At 38.0% G+C, this 24069-nt stretch overlaps 1 protein-coding gene across 1 annotated transcript in view; it reads left to right on the top strand.

Moving 5' to 3' along the window:
• cdh2 (cadherin 2, type 1, N-cadherin (neuronal)) overlaps positions 1 to 19069 on the top strand; it is a 54776-nt gene extending 35707 nt beyond the window's left edge. Inside the window, exons 6-16 of the mRNA XM_073853181.1 lie at positions 2184 to 2328; positions 2418 to 2590; positions 4224 to 4361; positions 4450 to 4635; positions 5796 to 6049; positions 7885 to 8027; positions 11179 to 11412; positions 11492 to 11725; positions 12867 to 13006; positions 14084 to 14248; positions 17032 to 19069. Coding sequence (XP_073709282.1) covers positions 2184 to 2328; positions 2418 to 2590; positions 4224 to 4361; positions 4450 to 4635; positions 5796 to 6049; positions 7885 to 8027; positions 11179 to 11412; positions 11492 to 11725; positions 12867 to 13006; positions 14084 to 14248; positions 17032 to 17238 — 2019 coding nt within the window. The 3' untranslated portion in view covers positions 17239 to 19069. The remainder of the gene's footprint in view (positions 1 to 2183; positions 2329 to 2417; positions 2591 to 4223; positions 4362 to 4449; positions 4636 to 5795; positions 6050 to 7884; positions 8028 to 11178; positions 11413 to 11491; positions 11726 to 12866; positions 13007 to 14083; positions 14249 to 17031) is intronic.
• Positions 19070 to 24069: the final 5000 nt, after the last annotated feature.

The following is a 24069-nucleotide window of genomic DNA, read 5'->3' as shown; positions in this document are numbered from 1 at the left end:
ATTTATTTCTGTGATCCTTCAGAAATCCTTCTAATATACTGATTTATTACAATGTTGGAAACAGTTGCTGCTTAGTATTTCTTTGGAAGCTGTGATACTTTTTCAGGATTTATTCAAAATATAAATCTTTTCTATTTTAAATGCCACTATTTTAAATTGCAGTCATATTTCACAATATTATTATTGTTATTTTCAGTATTTTTAATAATATGTTAAGCAGAAAATATTTTTTTTAAAAACATTAAAAATCTTACTGATCCCAAATTTTTGACCGGCAGTGCTTGTACAAATATATATTATACTTGTGCAAAAAAATATTTCTTAGTTACTTTCCATAAAATATCCTTAAAACAAGATCTATTTTTCAAATGTATGAAACCTTATAAATATCTTATAAAGATTTCATTTAGAATTCCGTTTTAATGTAAGATTCAATAATGACCATAACCATATGTTTTACTATGCATGACATCATCTGCATATAATTTTCAAATGCAATTTTTAACCTCAAAAATATTCTTAGTAACTTTCTTAATTTTTTATAAAAAGCAAGATCTATTACCATATTTTCCTTTTTTATAGCTGATGTTCTAATGCATTTTCAAGTAACTAAATAAAATGGATGTAATTTGAATGTCATTTTTTGTATGATGATAAAAGTATAAAAGTGTCATTTTTATTATAAAAAGTGGTGTATAAAGGCGAAAGGCGAGTTTCATATTGTTCAGTTTAATATTTAGCCACCGAATCACAGAGTAAAAGTGGGACATCAATTTTCCACAAGTTGGAATGATTCTTTAGGTTCTTCATGAAATGTCTCTAACACACTTTGGTTAAAATCCCTCAATGGTCATGTAAAATAACACCTCTTTTACCTTGTCAAAAACAGCTCTGTTCACAGTGACCCATTTCCGTGAATGACTCTTTAAATGATAATGAGCTACCTCTAACTCCGCCCCTCTCTTTCATTTTTTGTGTATCTGTGGCACATTAACATCAAAAACAAAACTAATCCACTGCGTCCTCAGTGGCTCTGATGTAAGAGAAAATGAAGACTTTTATGTTCACTTATACATCCAACTACAAAACACCTGCATTGCTTACGAGACACTGTTGTCGCTGAAGCTGCTTAAGTGAGGAGAAAATGGCGGACAGCCTACAACCGGCTGAGGGCGGAAATATGCTAACATGTGACAGTATGACGTCATGCTGCTCAGAAAATCAAAACAGCTTGAAAATTGAGACTGCTTAGGTTTTTGGGGATTAAAAAAAAAGAGTGAATGGATTTTTATCATTGTAGGGTGGTTGCCCAGACACATTTATATGCAAACACTATGTAAAAGTGAATTTTGCATCCGATGTCTCCTTTAAAGTTTATTTTTTTATAAATACAAATGTACACGTAAGATGGCGTAAGCACTTTCCAGTGCCCGTTCTGAGCGCACACATTGTTTAAAGATCAGACCTTTGTTCTTTAGATCCATGCATTCCATCCAGGATAGAGAGAAACCCTCTAAAACTCCCAATAAATTATCTGTGTCAGGGTTGCCATGGCAGCCAGTCTGAGAATGTGACCTTTGACATCCCTCTAATCCACTGTACCATGAAGAGCAGAGCAGACAAAATTAAACTCGGAGGAGCTTATCCTAACACTAAGTCACACACACACACATTCATTCATTGTGCTCGCAGGGGGGCATTCCCTAAATCTGGCTTTTCCTAAGTAAGAACAATCCTCAATCTCCCCTGGAAGTAGTTGCAAACTTTTCCTGCCTGGTTTCAATACCCTTTCACTTCACTACTGGACCCGAGAGGCTGTTAACCTCCCTCAGTGTCCACCTAATCCACATTCAGATTCAAATTATGCAGAGATTACATGAATATGAAATGATTTGCTTCCTAATGGTGCCAAAGGTGGCGCATCAGGCTGCTTTCTGTTAGCTCATGCATATATGCAGCAGACCGAAGACTGCTCTAGCACGCAAACTGCAACCGAGTTGCAGCAGTTGCTTAACGTGAATAACCGCTGTTTACAATGAGTGTGGTGTTTAAGAGCCTCTTTTCTACTAGAAATATGTCAGTACTGCCATTACAGATTGAGAATGTTGCATAGCTGCTCAGATTTTTCCACAGAGAGTTTTCATGTAAACTGTAACTTTACAACTGTGTGTTTGTGTTCTCAGCTCCGTGCTCATGCTGTGGACATCAATGGGAACCAGATGGAGAATCCCATCGACATTATCATCAATGTCATCGACATGAACGACAACCGGCCCGAGTTCACACACCAGATCTGGAACGGAACCGTGGATGAGGGCGCCAAACCAGGTACACATGTTTGCATTGATGTTTTTAACACAGTTTATGACACATCTTAACCTATGAAGTGAAAACTTACATGTACTGCTCGTCTCTAGGTACTTTTGTAATGACAGTGACCTCCCAGGATAAGGATGACCCAAATACAGCCAATGGGATGCTCAGATACAAGATCCTCTCCCAGACTCCAGAGAGCCCCTCCTCCAACATGTTCACTATCAACAACAAGACCGGCAAAATCATCACTGTGGCTGCAGGTCTAGATCGTGAGGTACGATGTCAACAATAAACAACAGTATTGCAAATCAGACGTACTCCACCAGTGTTAACATCAAGAGCAATAACTATAAAGATAACTATATTAGTGCCCACACTAATGGACGTATAATGTGTATTATGAAGAGGTGCAGTTACATTGTCTGCTGCTTTACATGTGAAAGCTTAGGTGGATTCTGATTGGCTGTCAATGTTTTCAATTATTCATCATCTGAGAGTGATTCCAAAATATTGTTTCTCTCTGTCATTATCGTTATAGTTGTAGTGCGGACTTCCTTATTTCAATAAGGACTTCCTTGGTTAAATAATTTCAGACCACTCATTTGCACACCAACATGGTTGACAGCTGTTAATGCACAATTAGCGTTTTAGATCGACTAACTGTAATACTGTATAAGATTTCCATAAACTGAAAGCATAAATCTAGGCTATGAATCATTTCATGTACTGACGTACTTCACTTGGCAACCCACCAAACAAAAGCTTGTTGTTTTTAGGTTTGAAAATCATGAAAAAAAGTGTATTAATTGTATTAGAAAATAGTTGTATTTTTATTTGATACTCATTTTTTTTTTATTAAATATAATAGTATTATCACACTTTATTATTTTATTCTTTTAGTTAAAAAATAAATAAATAAACTGCAATAATGTCTTTATTACTATTATTGATTTATACTATTATATTGGTTATCTTATGAGAACCAGACCAAAAAACTTCTGTGCACCGCTTATCATTATAGTTATCATCTTTGGTGTGAATGGACCTTGATTTTTAGTGGTTTTTTATACTATTATAGTGTTTTTTTATGTAATTTTATTTTTGAACTACCTTTTATTTTTATATTGTCATGTTTTGTGTTTTTCGTTTTAGTTCAGTGATATTGTTTGTCATTTTTGTTATTTTTTACATCTTTGGTGTATTTTTGTTTCAGTTTTGGTTTTAGTAATTGTAGTAATTGTAGCCAAAACAACATTTCAAAGATTGTTTTTGTGTAAGTTTTACATCTAACATACACTACCAGTCAAAAGTTTTTGAACAGTAAGATTTGTAATGTTTTTTAAATAAGTCTCTTCTGCTCACCAAATGTGCATTTATTTGATTGAAAATACAGCAAAAACAGTAACATTTGAAATATTTTTACTATTTAAAAAAACTGTTTTCTATTTGAATATATTATTATTATATTTTCAACATAATAATAATAATAATAATAAATGTTATCTGAGCAGCAAATCAGAAAATTTGAATGATTTCTGAAGGATCATGTGACTGAAGTAATGATGCTAAAAATTCCACTTTGAAATCACAGGAATAAATTGCATTTTAAAATATATACAGTTATTTTAATATTTCAAAATTGTACTGTTTTTCTGTACTTTGGATCAAATAAATGCAGAAGAGACTTCTTCAAAAACATTAAAAATCTTACTGTTCAAAAACATTTGACTGGTAGTCTGTTCTATATTATTTCAGCTTAATTTTATTTACCAAAAAACATGCAGCTAGTCTGTTTTGATTGGGTGAAGTAATAAGATTCAAACATAATGTTTCCCAGATTGCTGTAAACCGTTTCTATCTTGTGTTTTCAATCTAACTTATCTTGTTTTGTTTTTGGTGCCGAGCAGAAGGTGCCTCAGTACACCCTGATCATTCAAGCTACCGACATGGAGGGAAACCCCACGTATGGTCTGTCCAACACCGCCACTGCTGTCATACGCCTGCTGGATGTCAATGACAACGCTCCAGAGTTCACCCGAGAGACTGTGAGTGACACACACACAGACACTTGAACACGCGTCTCGCCAAAGCCATCTTTGCTGAAAATCGATCTCTCTCTGTCTGTCTCTGTAGTTCCATGGTGAGGTCCCGGAGAACCGTGTGAATGTGATAGTGACGAATCTCACCGTGACTGACAAAGACGAACCAGGGACCCCTGCCTGGAATGCAGTTTACCGGATCATTTCAGGGGATCCGACCGGACGCTTTTCCATCCCTACTGATCCCGTTACCAATGAAGGCCTCGTCACCGTCGTCAAGGTAAGACTCACAATAATACATTAAAGTGGTCCTTTTTCACTTTTTGAATTAACCCTTTTCAAAAACTACAATGAACGGCTCCTTTGGACTACAGAGTTTGTTTTCCGGATGCTATGAATGTCACAATGCGGTCCATTAGAACAGCATTCAAATAAATCCCGCCTACGGAAATTCAAATCGTTGGAAAGGGAAGAGGTGGGGGATTCGCCTAACTTTAGGGATGTAGCATGGACAGCCGCTTCTGGGATGCGTCAGCAAGCCGCAGGGCGGCTCCTATAAATGCAAGCATTGACTAAAGTGTCCGCGAACTGCTCCGGTAGCCGTGCTGGAGCCACGCCGTTGACGTGTGCGGTATAGAGGGTCGAAATGCATGTGGAGCCACGGCTGATGTAAACATAAGCATTGACTAGGGTGACGATCATCGACTGTTAACCAATCACAACACATTTAGTTTTCCGGAAGGCGGACCTGGGGAAAAAGCTATTGTAATAATGTAAATTATGTGAAAAATAATGCATTTTTCGAACCACCAAGCAAGAGAGCATGTTCTAATGCACCCCCAAAACAAAATAAACACTTTGTAAAAGAGCTTAATAGGACCCCTTTAAAAAACTTGAACAGTCATGCTGACAAACAGTCTGGAACAGAATATGCAAGTGTTTCCGTTCCGAGTTTTACACTTCCTGTTTTCTCATGAGAGTCATCTGAGCAGCAGAAAATCACTGTACTTCCAAATATCCCTCTACTTCTGCTCTGCTCTGGAATGTCATAAACAAAGAAGCGGAGGGATACCAACAGTGAAAAGTCCCAGGACTCTGCTCAACCAATCAGATTCATGGAGCGGAACTAATTGTTGTATAAATGCTGTAATTGGGTTGCGCTGCCATTCGCTAGAATCCCGCTAGAGTCCCTTAGGCACGGGTTCAAATACGGAGCAAAAGACAGTCTCCATGGAAACAGCTTCCACCTGCTGTTCAGCTGAGTTAATGGTTTATGTCTCTTAATTGAGAATGAGTCATTCATTAATTATTATTCAAACATTTCTCCTCTGTGTATTTAATTGCAACACGATCCATTCATTGTATCATTTTGATTCATTTTCCTGACAGATTATGGCGCTGTGTTAACTTGATTGTGTGTTTATGTGTCCTTGTGTACAGCCAATTGATTTTGAGATGAATCGATCATTCATGCTGACTGTTGTCGCTGAAAATGAGGTGCCGCTGGCGAGCGGGATCCATCGCACACGCCAGTCTACATCCACCGTGTCTATACGGGTCATCGACGTGAACGAAAGCCCGAATTTTGACCCCAACCCCAAACAAGTCAAACTGGAGGAGGGCCTTCCACAGTGGTCGATGCTAGCAACTTTCACAGCTCATGATCCAGACAGATACATGCAGCAGACTATTAGGTAACGAAATACAAACAAGCTCTTATTTATGCAGTTTGAAATAGCAAAGTTTGATGCACTATGAAGACTAAAGCACTGCCAGAGCATTTATGGAAACTAAGCTGCAAAAACATATCACTCATAAATCATTGCTCAGTCAATCATATTAGAGGTTATTCACTTATACAAGTCTTAAAGGTGCATTAGCAAAACAAAAAGAGGTTGCAAAATAGTCATGTAAAATGGATGGTCATGAATATGGCCTATTTAATTAATTGTTAATGGCTATGTTTGGAAAAAGGAATACTAGCTTCTACTTACTGAATATTTTATCATATAAATTGTATACTGGTTAGGTTTTTAAAAATAAAATGAAAAAGAGTAGGCATTATGTAATTATACATGTTTAAACACTACTGTGCTACATTTTTGTCACATGACCTTATTATTTGTTTTATTTAACAAATGATTTCCAGTTAAAATCTTTATGGAGTCATTATTTATGAACAATATGTGACCTTGGACCACAAAACCAGTCATAAGGGTCTGGGATTTTTTTTTTTTAAATTGAGATTATGCATCACCTGAAAGCTGAATAAATAAGATAATAGGACAATAATAGGACAATATTTGGCCGAGATACCACTATTTGAAAATCTGGAATCTGAGGGTGCAAAAAAATCAAAATATTGAGAAAATCAGGGGCGTTGCTAGACCCTTTTTACTGGGGCACGTGCCCCAGTACAAATATGCTGTGCCCCAGTACAATCTCAAATTTGAGTCATAATTTACATTGATAACAACAAAATAAAGGCACTAAACTACATGTAACAACTGAATTAACGAGTAATGGGGGCCTGTGCCCCAGTAGAGCTTTAGGTCTAGCAACTACCCTGCAGAAAATCATCTTTAAAGTTGTCCAAATGAAGTTCTTAGCTATGCATATTACTAATTAAAAATTAGGTTTTTATATATTTACAGTAGGACATTTACAAAATATCTTCATAGAACATGATCTTTACTTAACATCCTAATGGTTTTTGGCATTATTTTGACCCATACAATGTATTTTTGGCTATTGCTACAAATATACCCGTGCTAATCAAGACTGGTTTTGTGGTCCAGGGTCACATATTTCTAAAAACATTGATTAATCAAATATTGTTAAAATAATTTAATGTAAAAATGCCATTTGGCAGTGCTGTCAAATAACAGTTTGAAATAAAATGTTAAAATATCATATCATATATCAGATCATATTTCTGATTAATGCAACAGAATTTATTTAAAATAGAAAGGTTTTCTAACAATATAAACTACTGTTCAAAAGTTTGGGTCAGCAATTTTTATTCTTTTCTTTCTTATTACTTTTATTCACCAAGGATGTGTTAAATTAATATAAAATTAAATTTAAAAAAAATACTTTGTTAGAAAAGATTTATATTTTAAATAAATGCTGTTCTTTGTAACTTGTTATTCATCAAAGAATTATGAAAAAAAGAATCAGGTTTCAAAAAAAAATTTGGCAGCACAGCTGTTTCCAACATTAATAATTCTAATAATAAATCAGCATATTAGAATGATTTCTGAAGGATCATGTGACAGTAAACAAATAAATTAAAAGGGATAAATTATATTTTAAAGTATATTCAAATAAAAAACATCATTTTATAGTGTGATAACATTTTGCAATATTACTTTTACAATATTTTTTTCTGTATTTTTGATCAAATAAATGGAGCATTGATGAGCATAAGAGACTTCTTTAAAAAAAACATTACAAGTCTTACTGATCCTAAACTTTTATTTTGACAAATGAACTAATACTATCCACTTTTGTATTCTTTGTTTTAAAGCTACTCTAAATTGTTTGACCCCGCCAACTGGCTAGAGATTGACCCTAACAACGGACGGATTTCCACCATTGCTGTCCTGGACCGAGAGTCTCCATATGTCAAAAACAACCTCTACAATGCCACATTCATGGCCCATGATAACGGTAGGAGCAACTGTGTTTGAATGCGTATAGATGCAGAAGCAGCCGAGATTGAGTGATTCCATTGATTTTAGCTCAAGGGAGGAATTGCAACCCGAACAAACTGCAACCGAGATATACACATGCCCACACATCCATGTTAATGATCACACCAACAACATATGCAAACTCATTCCGAATGTCTATGAGTTCACTTTTTCTGTTTTTTTTTTTATTTCTTTGAAGCAACCTCTCACTCTCTTTTTAACCACACATATGCACATACACTACCCGCTGTGTGAAAGAGTCTACAGAAGTCTGCTAGGCCCTATTCTGCTGTGGTGTTTAACATTCTCGCTGCATCAGAGCTGTGAAACAAACCCCCTCTCACACACACACGCTGTAAATTTGAAAGCTTGTCTCCAGAAACAGTCAGTAACAGTTGTGCGTGCAGTATTTTAGCGGCAAAACCGACCTGTAATCCAGTTTAACCAGATGCTAAATGCACTGAAATAGCGATGCACTGTATGTAAATTAAATCACTGTCAGTCTTTTTAGCAAAAGCACACCTTTCTGTGTAAATTAAGCTTGCTATATCAGCACTATTTGTGCAAACTCAACTCTAATTGCAAGTTCAATTATCATTGTGCTGGAAAGCAGGGGGTGCTTTTATTAAACTATTTTTTTTTTTCATTTCAAATGTATTAATTGAAAGGGTTGTTTGTGTACATTTTCCAGTGATAGTTGGAAAACCAGTCATAAGTAGCACAAGTATAATTGTAGCAATAGCCAACAATACATTGTATGGGCCAAAATTATCAATGTTTCTTTTATGCCAAAAATCATTAGGATATTAAGTAAAGATCATGTTCGTTGAAGACATTTTGTAAATCTCCTGCAGTTAATATATCAAAACTTAATTTTTGATTAGTAATATGCATTGACAAGAAGTTCATTTGGACAACTTTAAAGGTGATTTTCTCAATATTTAGATTTTTTTGAACCCTCAGTTTTCAGATTTTCAAATAGTTGTTTCTCCTAACAAACCATACATCAATGGAACGCTTATTTGTTTAGTTTTTGGAGGTTGTTTAAATCTTAATTTTAAAAAAATTGACCCTTATGACTGGTTTTGAGGTCCATGGTCACATATTTGTAAACAGAGCATACAATACAAAACAAAATTAGCAAAGTAATATTGTGAATTACCAAAAAGAATAGTTCACCAAAAAATGAAAATTTTCACCCTCATGTCGTTCCAAACCCGTAAGACCTTTGTTCATCTTTAGAACACAAATTAAGATATTTTTAATAAAATTCGAGAGCTTTCTGACCCTACATAGACAGCAATGCAAGTACCATTCGTTCAAGGCCCAGAAAAATAGTAAGGACATTGATAAAGTAGTCTATGTGACATCAGTTGTTCAACCATAATGTTATGAAGCTACAAGAATACTTTTTTTACACAAAGAAAACAGAAATAATGAATTTATTCAACAATTTCTCCTCTTCCGTGTCAGTACGTTCATGGGAATGGATGCATGTGGGCGTTCTTTGAATGTGTCAGTTGGGTTTCTGTCTATGCAGGGTTAGAAAATTCTTGGATTTCATCAGAAATATCTTAATTTGTTTTATAAAGATGAACGACAGTCTTACGCATTTGCTAACTTAACATTCTTAGTGAATTCCTGTCTCAGTTCTTCTGAAACTTTCTGTGCAAGTAGCAGTGTGCTGCTGATCAGCTCTTTTTCTCACAAAGAAGCCTTTTCGCATCTCGTTCAATGCTGATTCGCACACCTGATTCAATAAATTAAGGATACTTAGTCGTACTTGAGTTAGTTGTTTTCAGGGCTGGAACGGATTAAAAAATGTGTTGTGAATGCTAGGAGGAGAACAGAAAGCCACCGCTCCGTCAGCCTGCCGCACAGCTCTGCCCGTCTCTTGTTCTTTGTTTAAAGATCAGTGAAGTCGAAAGGTCTTGTTACTCTTGTTGAAACAGAAACTAAGCTCTTTCCTAAGTAGTGATGGTCCAGTCAGTGCTGGGTAAAAGGCCTTGTCTTCGCAGATATTTCACAGACGTGGGCAGGTTGATTGGATCGTATAGACTGTGCATTATGGTTTATAAATGAGTTAGCATGCCCAGCAACCCAGAAGAGAGGAACCTAAAGTCGTTAACCGCTGTAGTTCGTCTGTATCGTCAGTTTTCAACTATTAGACTCGAGCTCAGATGTCACGCCCACCAAACCTTCACGGTCACGATGCATATTGCACACAATAACGCAAGAGCCGTATGGAATCAGTTTCTAAGACTCTAGGTGCACACTTTAAAGGGATTGTTCACCCAAAAATGTTATGTTAATAATTACTCACTCTCATGTCGTTTCAAACCCGAAAGACCTTTGTTCATCTTAGGAACACAAATTAAGAAAGTTTTTAAGGAAATCCAAGAGCTTTCTGACCCTGCAGAGACAGCAATGCAACTACCACATTGAAGGCCCAGAAAGGTAGTAAGGACATCGATAAAATAGCCCATGTGACATCAGTGGTTTAACCACAGTGATATAAAGCTACAAGAACACTTTTTGTGCACAAAGGAAACAAAAATACAAACTTTATTCAACTATTTCTTCTCTTCCGTATCAGTCTTTGACGCACCTTCACGTTCAAGTTGTTATTTTTTAACCACTGATGTTACATGGACTATTTTAACAATGTCCTTACTACCTTTCTGGGCCTTGAGCATGTCAGTTGCATTGCTGTCTATGCAGGGTCCGAAACCTCTCAGATTTCATCAAAAATATCTTAATTTGTGTTCCGAAGATGAACACGACAACATGCGAAAATTCCAACTTAGAAACAGTCTCAATTTTCACAACGTTGCAGCTGGAACAACATTCAAAGTAATGACAGTGATAATCTCAGATACTGATTATGTGCTTTATTCATATTTAAATGTGTCTAATGTGAGTTTGAATATAATTTACAGTTTACCTCAGATCTTGAAAATATATGTTCGAACTCAATGCGAACTGTCCATCTGTTGTATCCTTCATGGCCTGGGAAACAAAGGACACATTTTGAGGCCACATTTGATGGAGCTTTCAAAGGATGAAGCTTTTGAATTGAGACACAGCTTATGTATTGACTTTCCCTTTTCCTCTCTGTTCATCGACAGGTATACCCCCTGCAAGTGGGACAGGTACTCTTCAAATCTACCTTCTGGACATAAACGATAACGCACCTCGAGTCTTCCCTCAAGAAGCAGAAGTGTGCGAGCGTCCCGAACCCAACGCCATCAATATCACAGCCGTAGACGGAGACCTCAACCCCAACGCTGGGCCCTACGCTTTCGAACTGCCCAACCGACCCTCAGACATCCGCAGGAACTGGACACTGACTCGAATCAGTGGTACGGCATGTTAACAATCAATTCTAGATTTATTTATCTTGCTAGAGTTTATCTCATGAGTTCTGTGGTTGGTTTGTAGGCGATCACGCTCAGTTGAGTCTGAAGATTAGTTACCTGGAAAGCGGGATATATGAGCTGCCCATCAGCATCACAGATTCGGGTAACCTGCCCATGTCCAACACCACCTACCTGCGCATCAAAGTTTGCCAGTGCGATCATCACGGTGACTGCGTAGACATGGAACGCATTATGGCAGCCGGGCTGGGCACCGGAGCCATTATCGCCATCCTTATCTGCATCATCATTCTGCTGGGTAAGACACACACACTACACAGAGATTGGTGTTTCTTCCAGGCATTGGAGTTCTTATCAGTTGGTCACATTTCTGCCAAGCACATGTGATCTGCTTTTGGTCACAGTGGCGATATAGTCACAAAAGATTTCATAGCGAGGCTGTTGTAGAAAGGATAGGAATGGTTCTGTTCACTTATACCGATGATATCAGTTGAATCAAAATCAAATGATGCTTTTCTCTTTTTTCCGGTTGACTGTAGCTGGGCTTCCATCCATGGATTTGTATTTAATATTTCATATTTAATTTTTAAAAAAATGTTGGATGAGACTGAGAAGTAAATCCAATTTCTAAAACGTGCGAATAAAACATATAAGCTCTCTTGAGGTGGATTAATGTTTTATTCATCAAGAAGACAAACACATGAACTATGATGGAAATACATCATGTGCCTCGAGTCATGCGATTGAATAATTCACTTCAGACCAATATCATTGCATAAATTTGACTCTCGGCTTTAAAAAACCCTGGAGCTGAAGCCTGTCGTCAAAACGAATGGTTACTTTCAGCTTCCAAAGCAGTTTGACACACCGTGGCACCTCAAAAATAAGGCTTTGTTGCTAGTGAATAATGTTTTTTTTAGACTTTGTGTCTGCCCTTTAAAGTAATTCATTACATTTAATAAAACAGCTACGGTAGTTTTCCCAATAGCCACAACTTCCATTTCTGTTTTGCTCAAACTTGTGTGAAAGTGACAGTTTTGTTCTGAGATGTAAAACCTGTTTTTCTTAAATTAATTTTGCAATTTGGATGGAAACATAGCTTTAACTTTGATTCGCAGTCTCTGCAGATTTAAATCACTTTAGTTGAATAATTTACCTGTTAAACTTAAGAAACAGCAGATGAAATATTTTGCATGAATAATATGACAGAATATTCATCCAATTTTTACTCCCTAATGAGCTTATTTTACGGAAAATCACATGAAAATATAGCTTGTCTGAGCGAGCAACTGTAACTGCGGGGGAAGGCTGAATTTAGCAAAATGTCAATTTCGGTTTGCTGTGCTTAAAATTACACACTGCACCTTTAACTGTCTGATCTTAAGTCATTTTGCTTGTTTTATATTGATCTATCTCTCACTTTCTGTCTGTCTCTGCAGTGCTGGTGTTGATGTTTGTGATGTGGATGAAGAGACGGGATAAAGAGAGACAGGCCAAGCAGCTGCTGATCGATCCAGAGGACGACGTGCGAGACAACATACTCAAATACGACGAGGAGGGCGGCGGAGAGGAAGACCAGGTATGTGCACTCCCTGTCTTTTGCTCTATTGTTATTTCAGCTCAAGACAAATCTGGCTTGTCTAATAAAAACATTTTTAACCAGTCGTTAAATGTTCACGATTTTAATTTGAGCCGCGTGGTGCAGTTCGCAATCTTGATGATTAATTTTCAGCACTCATTTTGCAAGTAGTGCTGATTCTTGACTAATTTTAAATTGGTGAAACATTGATGAAACGGTTCCTGCTTTTCCTGGTGGTTTGAGTATGTGAGATGCACAGATTTGCATTTGAGCCAAACTTTGTTTTTTGCACAACTGCGACACACACACACACACCAAAAACACTCAAAGGTTTTGTATTTGATCATTTTAGAGACTCTTCTATTGTTTTCATGAGTTAATGACATGTTCTAGCCTCTAAAACTAACTCCCACAGGAACCATTTGGCATTTTTAGATTTTAATTAAAACATTAAATCTAAAAAAAATCCATTAGTAATGTACTCAAGCCTGGGGTGCGCTGTTTTTTTCCACCTGCTTCTACATCTTGCACAAGGTTGAATGTTCTAGCATTTTCAAAGAAGTACTCCATAAATAATGAACACTTACAAACGTGTGTCATCTTTTAAACATGTCTTGTTAAAGGCAGGTTTATTCTGACCTTTTTGCATATCCATTTCTGTTGTTATAACCTTCAACTGTGCTTATTTTTACTGGCATTTTCTGTCGTCTTTTTCAACTAATTCTGTGTGTATGTCTGTATTGCCAAATTACAAATCAAAGAATATTTTTGGCTATCGGCTAGCTAAGTAAAGGAGGAAAAACCATAGAGTCTGACTGTTTTTATACAAAAACTATTTTATTTTTTATATTTACAATTTAGGAATTTTAAATTAGGACATTCTAAGATTTTCCACAAGGAAGGTTTTATCATATTTAACTAACTTCTGAAAACCCACACGAACATCCCTAAATTACATTACTAAGGTCAAAACGTTCTTTGTTCTCCATGCAGATGTTTCCAGAAAGCATTTGAGCTTTGAGCAGACCTCTAACCCTATTTTGTGATTGACTCTTCCCGCTATCTGTTTCTCTTCAGGACTATGATCTGAGCCAGCTGCAGCAGCCCGATACTCTGGAGCCAGACATGATCAAGCCCGTCGGGATCCGCCGGCTGGACGAGCGACCGATGCACTCGGAGCCCAACTATCCCATCCGCTCGGCCGCACCCCATCCCGGAGACATAGGAGAATTCATCCACGAGGTACGGCGTGTGCCTGATGTCGCTGATGTCTCTTCTGATGTCGCGCCATATAAAATGGCTCGATGGCACCAGTGATAAGACTTAATGGTGATTGATTGGTTAATTGGACCGAGGTCCTTTTAGTTTTGTTGATCATTAGCCAGGCTCAGGGATTCAATATCTCATGCTAGAGTCTGTGGATGCGTGCCCTCCCACGCACACGCTCACATGCAGACCTCTCAGGCTCTAAGCAGTGCGTCTGCGCTCAAAGCAGCGTGAGATTAGCGAGAAACTGCTTAAATCAGGTAATGAATTAAACATTACTGCTAAATGTAATCAGCCTCTCTTTGCATTTGGCAATCAGTTTGACCGAACTGTGTTTTAAGAAACCCAGCAGATAGGATTTTTAGCAGGTTTTTTTCGCTTTCCGACAAAAATTGACAGATTTGTTTATAACCGTTTTATGGCTGTGGAAAGATTTGTTTGGACAAGCGACTTCAGGATTCAGAATAATGTCAACTGAGCGTCTATACAGTGTTTAGTCTATGTTAGCACTCTGCCTGGACAGTGTTATGCCAAGAATAGAACTTTTATTTGTACAATATGGCAGGCTTTCAAAACCAAGTGAGCTGCCTACCAAGACAGCATTTTTGGGCAGCAGAGGCATTTGAAACATTCAAATTAAAAGTGCATTCGGATGTTGGATTCACATTCAAACATGTAAATCAACATTTGAATTCCTTTATGATGCCCATAAATGTGTGTCTTAAAGGAATCGTTCACCCAAAAATGAAAATTCTGTCATTAATTACTCACCCTCTTGTCGTTCCAAACTTGTAAGACCTAACGCAAATTAAAATATTTTGGATAAAATCTGAGACACAGATACCACATCAAAGGCTCAGAAAGGTAGATAAGATACTTTCTGTGTGCAAAAATAACGAAGACGCACGTTTACGAAAGTACTACCTTTCTGGGTCTTGAATATGTCAGTTGCGTTGCTGTCCATGTAGGCTCTTGGATTTAATCCAAAATATCTTAATTTGTGTTCTGAAGATGAACGAAGGTCTTACTGGTTTGGAGCAACTTTGGAACTTGGAACAACCTTTTGGGATGAACTATCCCTTTCAGAATGTTTGTGTCGCATTTCGCTTTTCGTTGCTACTCGTTTTCCATTTGAAGGAAATGGTGTTTCAAATGCTAGCTTTAGTGCATTTAGTTCCCCCTTTTATACTAAATAAGAAAGGTGAACGTTATGACCATTAAGTGCATGGAGGAGTGTTCAACATTCCACACGTCTACTTTTTGGCTGAAGAAGTGCATCATTCAGTATGAGTGTACTTTGCTTGCCGTTTTATTATAATTTTTACAGACAAGACATACAAATAAGTGACTCCCCCCAAAAATAAAATATAAAATGAGAGTAATAGTTAAAGGAATAGTTCACCCAAAAATGTTTATCTGCTTACCCCCAGGGCATCCAAGGTGTTTTTTCAGTAGAACACAAATGAAGATTTTTAGCTCAAACCGTTGCAGTCTGTCAGTCGTATAATGACAGTCAATGGGACCCACGGCTTTGAGAGTCAAAAACACATACACAGACAAAACCAAATTTAACCCTGCAGCTTGTGATGACACACTGAAGTCTTAACACACAAAACAATCAGACTGTGCAAGATAATGAACAGTATTTATATAATTTTTTACCTCTGATCCACTGCAATGTCCAACAGACATAGAGTAAGCAACCATAACTTCAGTCTATCAGGCTCAAAAGTAGGGAATCGGTGAAAAGTCAACACTCCCGAAAGAGAGTTTTTAATCGGTTGCAACAATCAGGATAAGCACAAGTAATTACCATTTTGAGTAGCCGTCGTAAACACAATGTCTCTGTACTGTGTACACAATGAGTGACGTAAATGTGTGACAAATCGCTTTCGTGCATGCGTCTACTATGCCATAAACGTGCTCAGGACAGTTGGTCTTTGCGGTGGATCAGTGAGATAAAAAAATATATAAATACTGTTTAGTTTCTTGCACAGATTGATTGTTTTGTGTCTTAAGACCTCAGTGTATCGTCACAAGCCGTAGGGTTTAATTTGGTTCCGTCTGTGTATGTTCTTTTTTACTCTCAAAGCCGTGGGTCCCATTGACTGCTATTATAGACTGTCTGTAAAATGTTAGCATTTATTAGTTGAAAGATTGCTGTACTCTAATAAATTAATATTAATTCATAGACATAACTTTTTTAATTTTGAATAGACTGCGGATTTCCATAGAGGCAACATGTTCTTACTTACTAGGAAATGATCTTTGTGTATTCAAATTTTCGGATTCACCTGCGCACTTATAATACCAACTGGTACAGAATAGTGTGAAATAGGATGCACGCACTCTTTTTACTTAATGGGTTTTGGTTCTATTGTTGCTCCTTCCTTCCTTCCTCTTCTCACTTTAGTTGTTTCTCATCCAGTGCCCTGACAGAGCGTTCAGTGTTTCATTGTTTAATTGTGCGAGCTCAGACTGTGCTTAGCTGTGCCGTTTCCAGAACGCAGCCGCTTATAAATAAACGCTTTAGCCTGTTCCAGAGCCCAGCATCTGTTTGCACGGCGACCCCAATCCTTCTCCGCTTCCCTCTCCTCCCATCTCCCCTCCTCCTCTTTTGTTCCTACTTCTTTTTTCCCATCCCATCCTATCCTATCCCATCCCCCTCTGTGCTTAAACAGCAATACCAAATGAGTGATTTAAACGGTTGTACTAAGTGTCTATTTTAAAACCACATCCGTTCTCGTCATGTTCCCCAGGGTCTCAAGGCGGCCGACACCGATCCCACGGCCCCTCCGTACGACTCCCTGCTGGTGTTCGACTACGAGGGCAGCGGCTCCACGGCCGGATCGCTCAGCTCCCTTCACTCCTCCAGCAGCGGAGGCGACCAGGACTATGACTACCTCAACGACTGGGGCCCTCGCTTCCGCAAACTCGCCGACATGTACGGGGGCAACGACGACTAGCTTACGCCATCACCGCAGGACCACGGAAAGAGAAGGAAGAACCGGAGGAGGAGGAAAATTAAAAGAAAAAACATCAAAAAAACAGTGTGGCACTTTTTTTTTATCGCGGGACGTGGACAGTGTGCAGAATCAAAACAATGAAGAAACCAATATACCCTAGAGAGACAGAGAATGAAGACTGAAAAACGAAGAGACGAGAAAGCGGAGGCAAGATCACCATGGCAACAAAACCAGGTCTCTCCGAGACCCTCTGTTATAGACAGAGGGGGTCTAATGAAGTAAATCTGCCTAGTTTTGGTTCAGTCCAGGATTTTTTCGCCCTAAGTTTGAAGGATCATCGGTACGAAATGTATGAAGGAACGCTTACAAAACGTTAAACGAATGCTAAGTTACACTTGAATCTCACAGTACAGAAGCACTGGGATATTACGTGCCTTTTTGTACATTTTTTTTGTTTCATTTTTACATTTTCCTTTCTTTTTCGGTCTTTGTTCATTTGATCTGATGATGTTGTTTTTCTGTTCAATGGCTTTGGTGGCTCAGAGTTCTGGAGTGTTTTTTTTTTGTTTGTTTTTGTCGTGAGCCTGTTTATAACGTTGATGCTTCTACACGCTTCTGTTCGCGTTTCTCACCATCACGCTGTTCGTTCACGTCACGTATCAAAACGAAGACTTTGGAAGAGTGAGAGCGTCTAGACAGAGAGAACAGCTTTGTACAGTATGCTAGAAAATAGATTTCAGTTTTTTGTTTTTGTTGCGTTTTCCTCTTTTTTTATATATATATTCACTGTTTTTCCACCAAAACGTTAACTTATGCAGCTGGTTGCAAAATGGGAGACGAGCATTATTATTTGGTAGCAGAACTGTTTGTTTTGTTTATTTCTTTCTTTCTTTCTCTCTCTCTCTCTCTGCATTTTTTTGAAGTGATTTAGTATTTTGCAAATGAAAAAGTTCTGTTTTTTCAAATGTCATCTGCCTTAGTCATCCTGGTATTCTTTCATGCCTGGTATTCTTTCATTTTTTACTCCACTGTAAATTAAATGGTGTGTACATAGTTTTTGTTTTGTTTCTCCTCTTTTGATGTAGTCTATGAAGAAGAACGGGGCGTGAAGAACTTGTATATGTGTAATTTGGACTACAGACAAAAGGAATTTTGCATGTTTTTATCTTTTCCGTATAAAACAGTCTTTCTGAAATTTATTTACACACAAATAAAGAAATGCCCACCTCGAAGGAGATTAAAGCAAATAAGTTTGGTCCAAATACCCGTTGCTTTTCATTCCTCCCCTTTCGCAACGTAACATTCCTTTTTGCGTTCGCCCTTTCGGCCCAGTTAACGACCTCCCATTTGCCCGTTCTCTGATTTCATCGCTTGACGCCCTTCGTCAAGGATCCCACGCTGACCTTCCGCTTCCTTTGTTCTTCTCTGCTACTACGTTCTGCGATTCCATTGTCTTCTCCCCCGGGCCACTCTCATGGATCAAAGAGGTCGAGGCCATACTCCTAAATGCACGATCCTTCGGGATCTTCATGTTTGAACTAAACTGTAAACGTGGACCGAAGCCCTCATCTTAACCGACTCTGCCTGTTAGAGAACCGTGTTGGTGTGTGTGCGCGTGTGTGTATCGCTGGATGCCGTCAGAGAGGGCCAATTAAAAGAGCAGGATGGAAGTACGAGGCCAGTCCACTCATGAGGCTCACAGCCATAAGATGATTAACAGCTTTTTAATGAACGGTGGCTGTCCAGAGTTCTGTGGGCTCTGTTTGCAATTACTTGTTGATATTATGACCCATTGCAGCCCAAATGACCAATAAAAGTCTAATTTTGGAAATGGTGATTTGTTGGTTTTCTTTGCAACATTACTGTTCCAAAACCTAGCAAGTCCCTAGACTGTCAGTTGGCTTCTACGGCAGGAAACTAAGCATCATGGGACCTCACTAGTGACCGATTTAGACAAGCAAATCACAAATGACTCGGCTCACAATTGATTTAACAAAGTTGATGTTAGTATGTTGCTGAGCTGAAAGCTTTCTTAAAGTATTAGTTCACTTCCAGAACAAATATTTACAGATATTTTACTCACCTCCTTCTCATCCAAGATGTTCATGTCTTTCTTTTTTCAGTCATAAAGAAATGATGTTTTTTGAGGAAAACATTTTAGGAATTTTCTCCATGTAGTGGACTTCTGGTGCCCACGAGTTTGAACTTCCTAAATAGTTTAAATGCAGCTTCAAATGGCTCTAAATGATCCCAGCCAAGGAAGAAGAGTCTTATCTAGCGAAACGATCAGTCATTTTCTTAAATAAATTAATATTTATACACTTTTTAACCTCAAATGCTCATCCTGTCTAGCTCAGCGATGCACATGCGTACTCTGTACTCCGGTTCTATACAGTTAGGGTATGTCGAAAAACTCCCATCTCATTTTCTCATACAGTTTCAAAATCGTTTTGCTAGATAAGACCCTTCTTCCTCGGCTGGGATCGTTTAGAGCCCTTTGAAGCTGCATTTAAACTGCATTTTAGAAGTTCTAACTCATGGGCACCAAAGAAGTCCACTATGTGGAGAAAATTCCTGAAATGTTCTCCTCAAAGTACATAATTTCTTTACGACTGAAGAAAGCAAGACATGACCATCTTGGATGACAAGGGGGTGAGTAAATTATCTGTAAATTTTCTGTAAAATTTTTGAAGTGAACTAATCCTTTAATACATTTTAGCCTGAAGTCCCCAATGAAATGTGCTCCAAAACAATGACAAAAAGCGCATTTAGAAGATGTAAGCATTCAAAACCTACAGTCTCTCACTTCCGCCAATATAAATCAAATGCTCTCTAGAATACGAAGCGCCCCGCCCCCTACACTATAAATACACACTAAGGCTGTGGCTGAAATTGTTGACAGATTTCGTATTTTCTGCATGGTGAATGGCAGGTAGTGCCCTATATAGAGGATAGGGAACAATTCAGACAGTGTAAACATGCTTTCCATTGGGGCGAAATAAGTCTGGTTCCAGGCTGTGTCACGCGAACCGCCGCAGTACACACACAGTTTGCTCAGGTCCAGAGAGACGATAGCATGGAGCGGATCATATGCGTGAATTGGTGCAGACCACAAAACATATCGGACCCATTTGAGTTCTACAAAGAATGATTTTTTTTAGCAATATGGATGAGATTGTGTCACGCTGTCAAATGCGGCTTCACTGAGCTCAACAGCTCTGGCCCAAGCTGCGATATAAACAAAACACTATTGGCTATTTATAAAAACATGTAAAATACTACATTTTTCATTACACACAACAATTTTGTAATTTCATTGTGTTTTTCAGTATCGAATAAAATACTAATCTAAAACCATTTGAAATAATGTTTCACTAAGCTCGACGCACTGCATTATGGGATCACCTGCTGCCGCCTTTGGATAAAATTAGGTACCTTAATTAACTAGCCGACATTTTAAACAGGGAAGTGTTCAAAAATGCTGCCTACGTAGGCAGCTCAATAGGTTTTGGAATGAGATAATTGTATATATGCATGCTAAATGGGCTTTATTAAATGGAAAAAGGAAATGCCTTTGCATACCTTGACCTTAAAAGTGATTACTGGCAGCTGGGTCATTATCTGGGTCTGTGCGTGCCTGCCTCCATCATTTGAGTCAGTCTACAGTCCACACACACACACACCAACTTGTGTATTTCTACACTCCCTTCAGGGCTATCCTTGCTCCGCCTTCTCTATCTAACGTTCTCCGGGGACTGAGATTATTGTGCCAACATCAAAGCCTGGCCTCCCCACGTCCCATTGTGTGTGACTGAGAGAATGAGAGAGCTAAAAAGTGGAAGTCTTGTCGCTTAAGGTCACATGAAGGAAGGGGAATAAGCTTTTCTCTGCACTGCTATCTCCTTCATTCCACACTCCCTACGTACAGTATATATATGCACATATAAAACTCCTTCCTGCGTTTTATATTTAGAGTTCTTTTCCTATTTCCTTTTTATACTCCATGTTCCATCCCCCTCTTTCTCTGTCCTTTGTTTCAATTTTTTTGTGCTCGGTTTTGTCAGTAATGGTTTGGGCAGTCCAGTGGAACACTTGATCCTTTGTTACGCCAAAGGGGTACGTGCGTGTGTGTGTGTGTGTGTGTGTGTGTGTGTGTGTGTGTGTGTGTGTGTGTGAATAATAGACAGAGGGAAAGGCAGTCAGAGCAGCAGGGATTTACTAGGAAAGAGATTTTAAATTTGGGATGAGATATGTATTTCTGTTCATATGTTTACATATCCATTGTAGTAGAATTTGACCGGTTTGTTTGTATGTTTTTAATAAGAGAGGTCATATAAAAATCCATTTTTAAGAACTGCCTAAGGAACTTATTTGACATAACAGACATATATTTAGACTTTGATATTACAATCTGTTAGGCAGCTTTTTCATGCTGTGTTCTTTTTTTTTTTTTTTTACAGAATTCAGATATAATGTAAAAATATGCAAAAAATACAGGCTTAGCCCACACCTCTGCAGATGCGTAGGGAGTCATCCTATGAATAAATATTGAAATATTATATACTTGTATGTTGAATATATAGATATATGTTGTGGTAACCTTTCAGTGAGTGAATCAAATGTCGTTCAGTAGGTGAACCGCTGTAATCGATTCAGTTCAGAGAATGATTCATTACACTGATTTAATCAGGTAAATCGTCTTTTTAAACTATTAAATAAACCGTGTCAGGTTATCCTGGCTCGTAAAAGTCATTAGTTTCGAAAATAGGGCCACCATTCACTAATTGATTCATTAATAAGAGCGGCTCATAAGAGTCATTTGTCCGTGAATCGAACTAGTCGTTGCGTTAAATTTGTTTACGCTTGCAGCCCGAGAGAGCGGCACAACAGAAAGGTGTTCCTTGAGATTATTTTGCGGTAGATGCTGTTCTGTATCACAAAGAATACAGACTGCGGACTCCCATTCACAACACGAGCTAAACAGGCAATGATTTATTTTGCCGCGGTGGTGAAAAGCATTGAACACTGTTTTATGTTCTTTCCTATTTTTAACCAAGTAGGTTAACCATCCTACAAGGGGATTCTGCAAGAGGTATGTAAATTTATGAGCACAACTGTATATTTGTACAAAAGGAGCAGTAAAGGGAAAGGGAGGACTGCATGTGTATGTAAGGGAAAGAGTGTGTGAAGGGGAGTTTGAGGCTCTAAAAATAGGACTTTAGTGCTGGCTGGAGGATGGAGATGACATTGATCAACTGATACAGGGAGAACAACTCTCATCCCCCATCTCGCTCTCTCTTTCTCTCTGTTTCTTAACTCTGCCTTTTACATTCCTGCTTTGCCATTGCTGTCAGGGTCAAACTCACTCCCACACAATGTAGTGAGTGAGTGTGTGTGCATTTTGGTATGGCTTTGCGTGTGTATGACTCAGTTTTTCCTTTATGCTGTAATCCAAACTAAAATGTTTGTTTATGATTCAGTGTGATTGGCGAAATTAACAATCTAAAAAGGATAATCAAAGTTCTGTTATCACTTATTCACCCTTACGTGGTTCCAAATCTATGAATTCTTTATTTTGTAGAGAACAAAATGAGAATTTTGATGTCAAACCTGGTATAACCCGTCAAGGTAGGAAGATTTTCTGTGACAAACCCAACACACCCCTAAGGCACACTCTCAAATGTTGTCACAATTTTGCCAAACACACTCTCCCAGTACAAATCTCAGTACACTCTTAGATCATTGTGGTTAATTCACATTAATTTGTACAATCTCTGTTTTGTTTTCATATGCTCTGCACACACCCCAGTGACAGTTGTTTATGTTTGTTCATATGTACCTTTTTGTACATATGAATAATGCATTTCTACACAAATCACATAAAAAGAAATTATACAAAATTACAACTTTATTTCTCTTGGGGGTGGGTTGGCAAAAACACTACATGTCTCTTTCTCCCCGCCCCAAAACGTGTAAAATGGCTCAAATGACTTAAAATATAGTGTGTGCGTCATTTGGATTATTTTAATGATAATTATTGTATGCTTTTTTTTTTTTTTTTCTCTGTAGCTTGACAACCTTAGTCTCCATTCACTTTCATTAACAATGTCATGTAAGATCAAAAATTGCAAGTACATTTCACAAATAATGACCAAGAATCATCATGTAACCCTGAATTAGATATGTATTTAAACACATAAATTGGTAATTCCGTTTCAAATCAACCAAATTTCTTTTTTTCCTGAAGAAAGATAGACGTGTATAGTGATGAAGGCCAAAATATTAAATGTCATGGATGAATATTTACTGAGTAATCCACTATTTTGTAGAGGGGGGTCAAAATGGCAATTTTCATCCTGAGATTCAGTCAAATTACAGGGGGGTTAAAATGACTTCAGAAAGATGGCAGCATCATTGAGAGATCATCTCTCATCTCTGGGACAGAGCATTGTATGGCCTTGAAAATTAAGATTCCAAAAGAAAAGTTTATTAACTAGAATCTAAATCATATTGTGATTATATTTAGAGACAGGTATGTGTAACACTAGGGAGGTCTGGAGACAGGCGTTCGGATCCAAATGCAGGCTTTATTAGAAGGCGTGGTAAACAGACAGGGTCAATCACCGGCAAACAACAACAATGAGGATAATCCAAAGAGTAGTCAAACTCAGGCAGAAGGTCGGGGCTGGCAGCGAGAATCAAAACACGGGGAGGAGTCCAGGAATCAAACACACGGGAAAACAAACACGGAAAGAAACGCTCGGAAATAAAGACCATACGGAACAATAAGACTTCGCGCCGGAAGTGTGTGTGTCTGTGGCTTAAATGCAT

Source organism: Garra rufa, chromosome 13 (assembly GCF_049309525.1).
Source record: "Garra rufa chromosome 13, GarRuf1.0, whole genome shotgun sequence".
NCBI classification, from domain to species: domain Eukaryota; kingdom Metazoa; phylum Chordata; class Actinopteri; order Cypriniformes; family Cyprinidae; genus Garra; species Garra rufa.
Note: the sequence above shows the minus strand (reverse complement) of the source record. Positions and strands in the feature narration are given on the sequence as shown.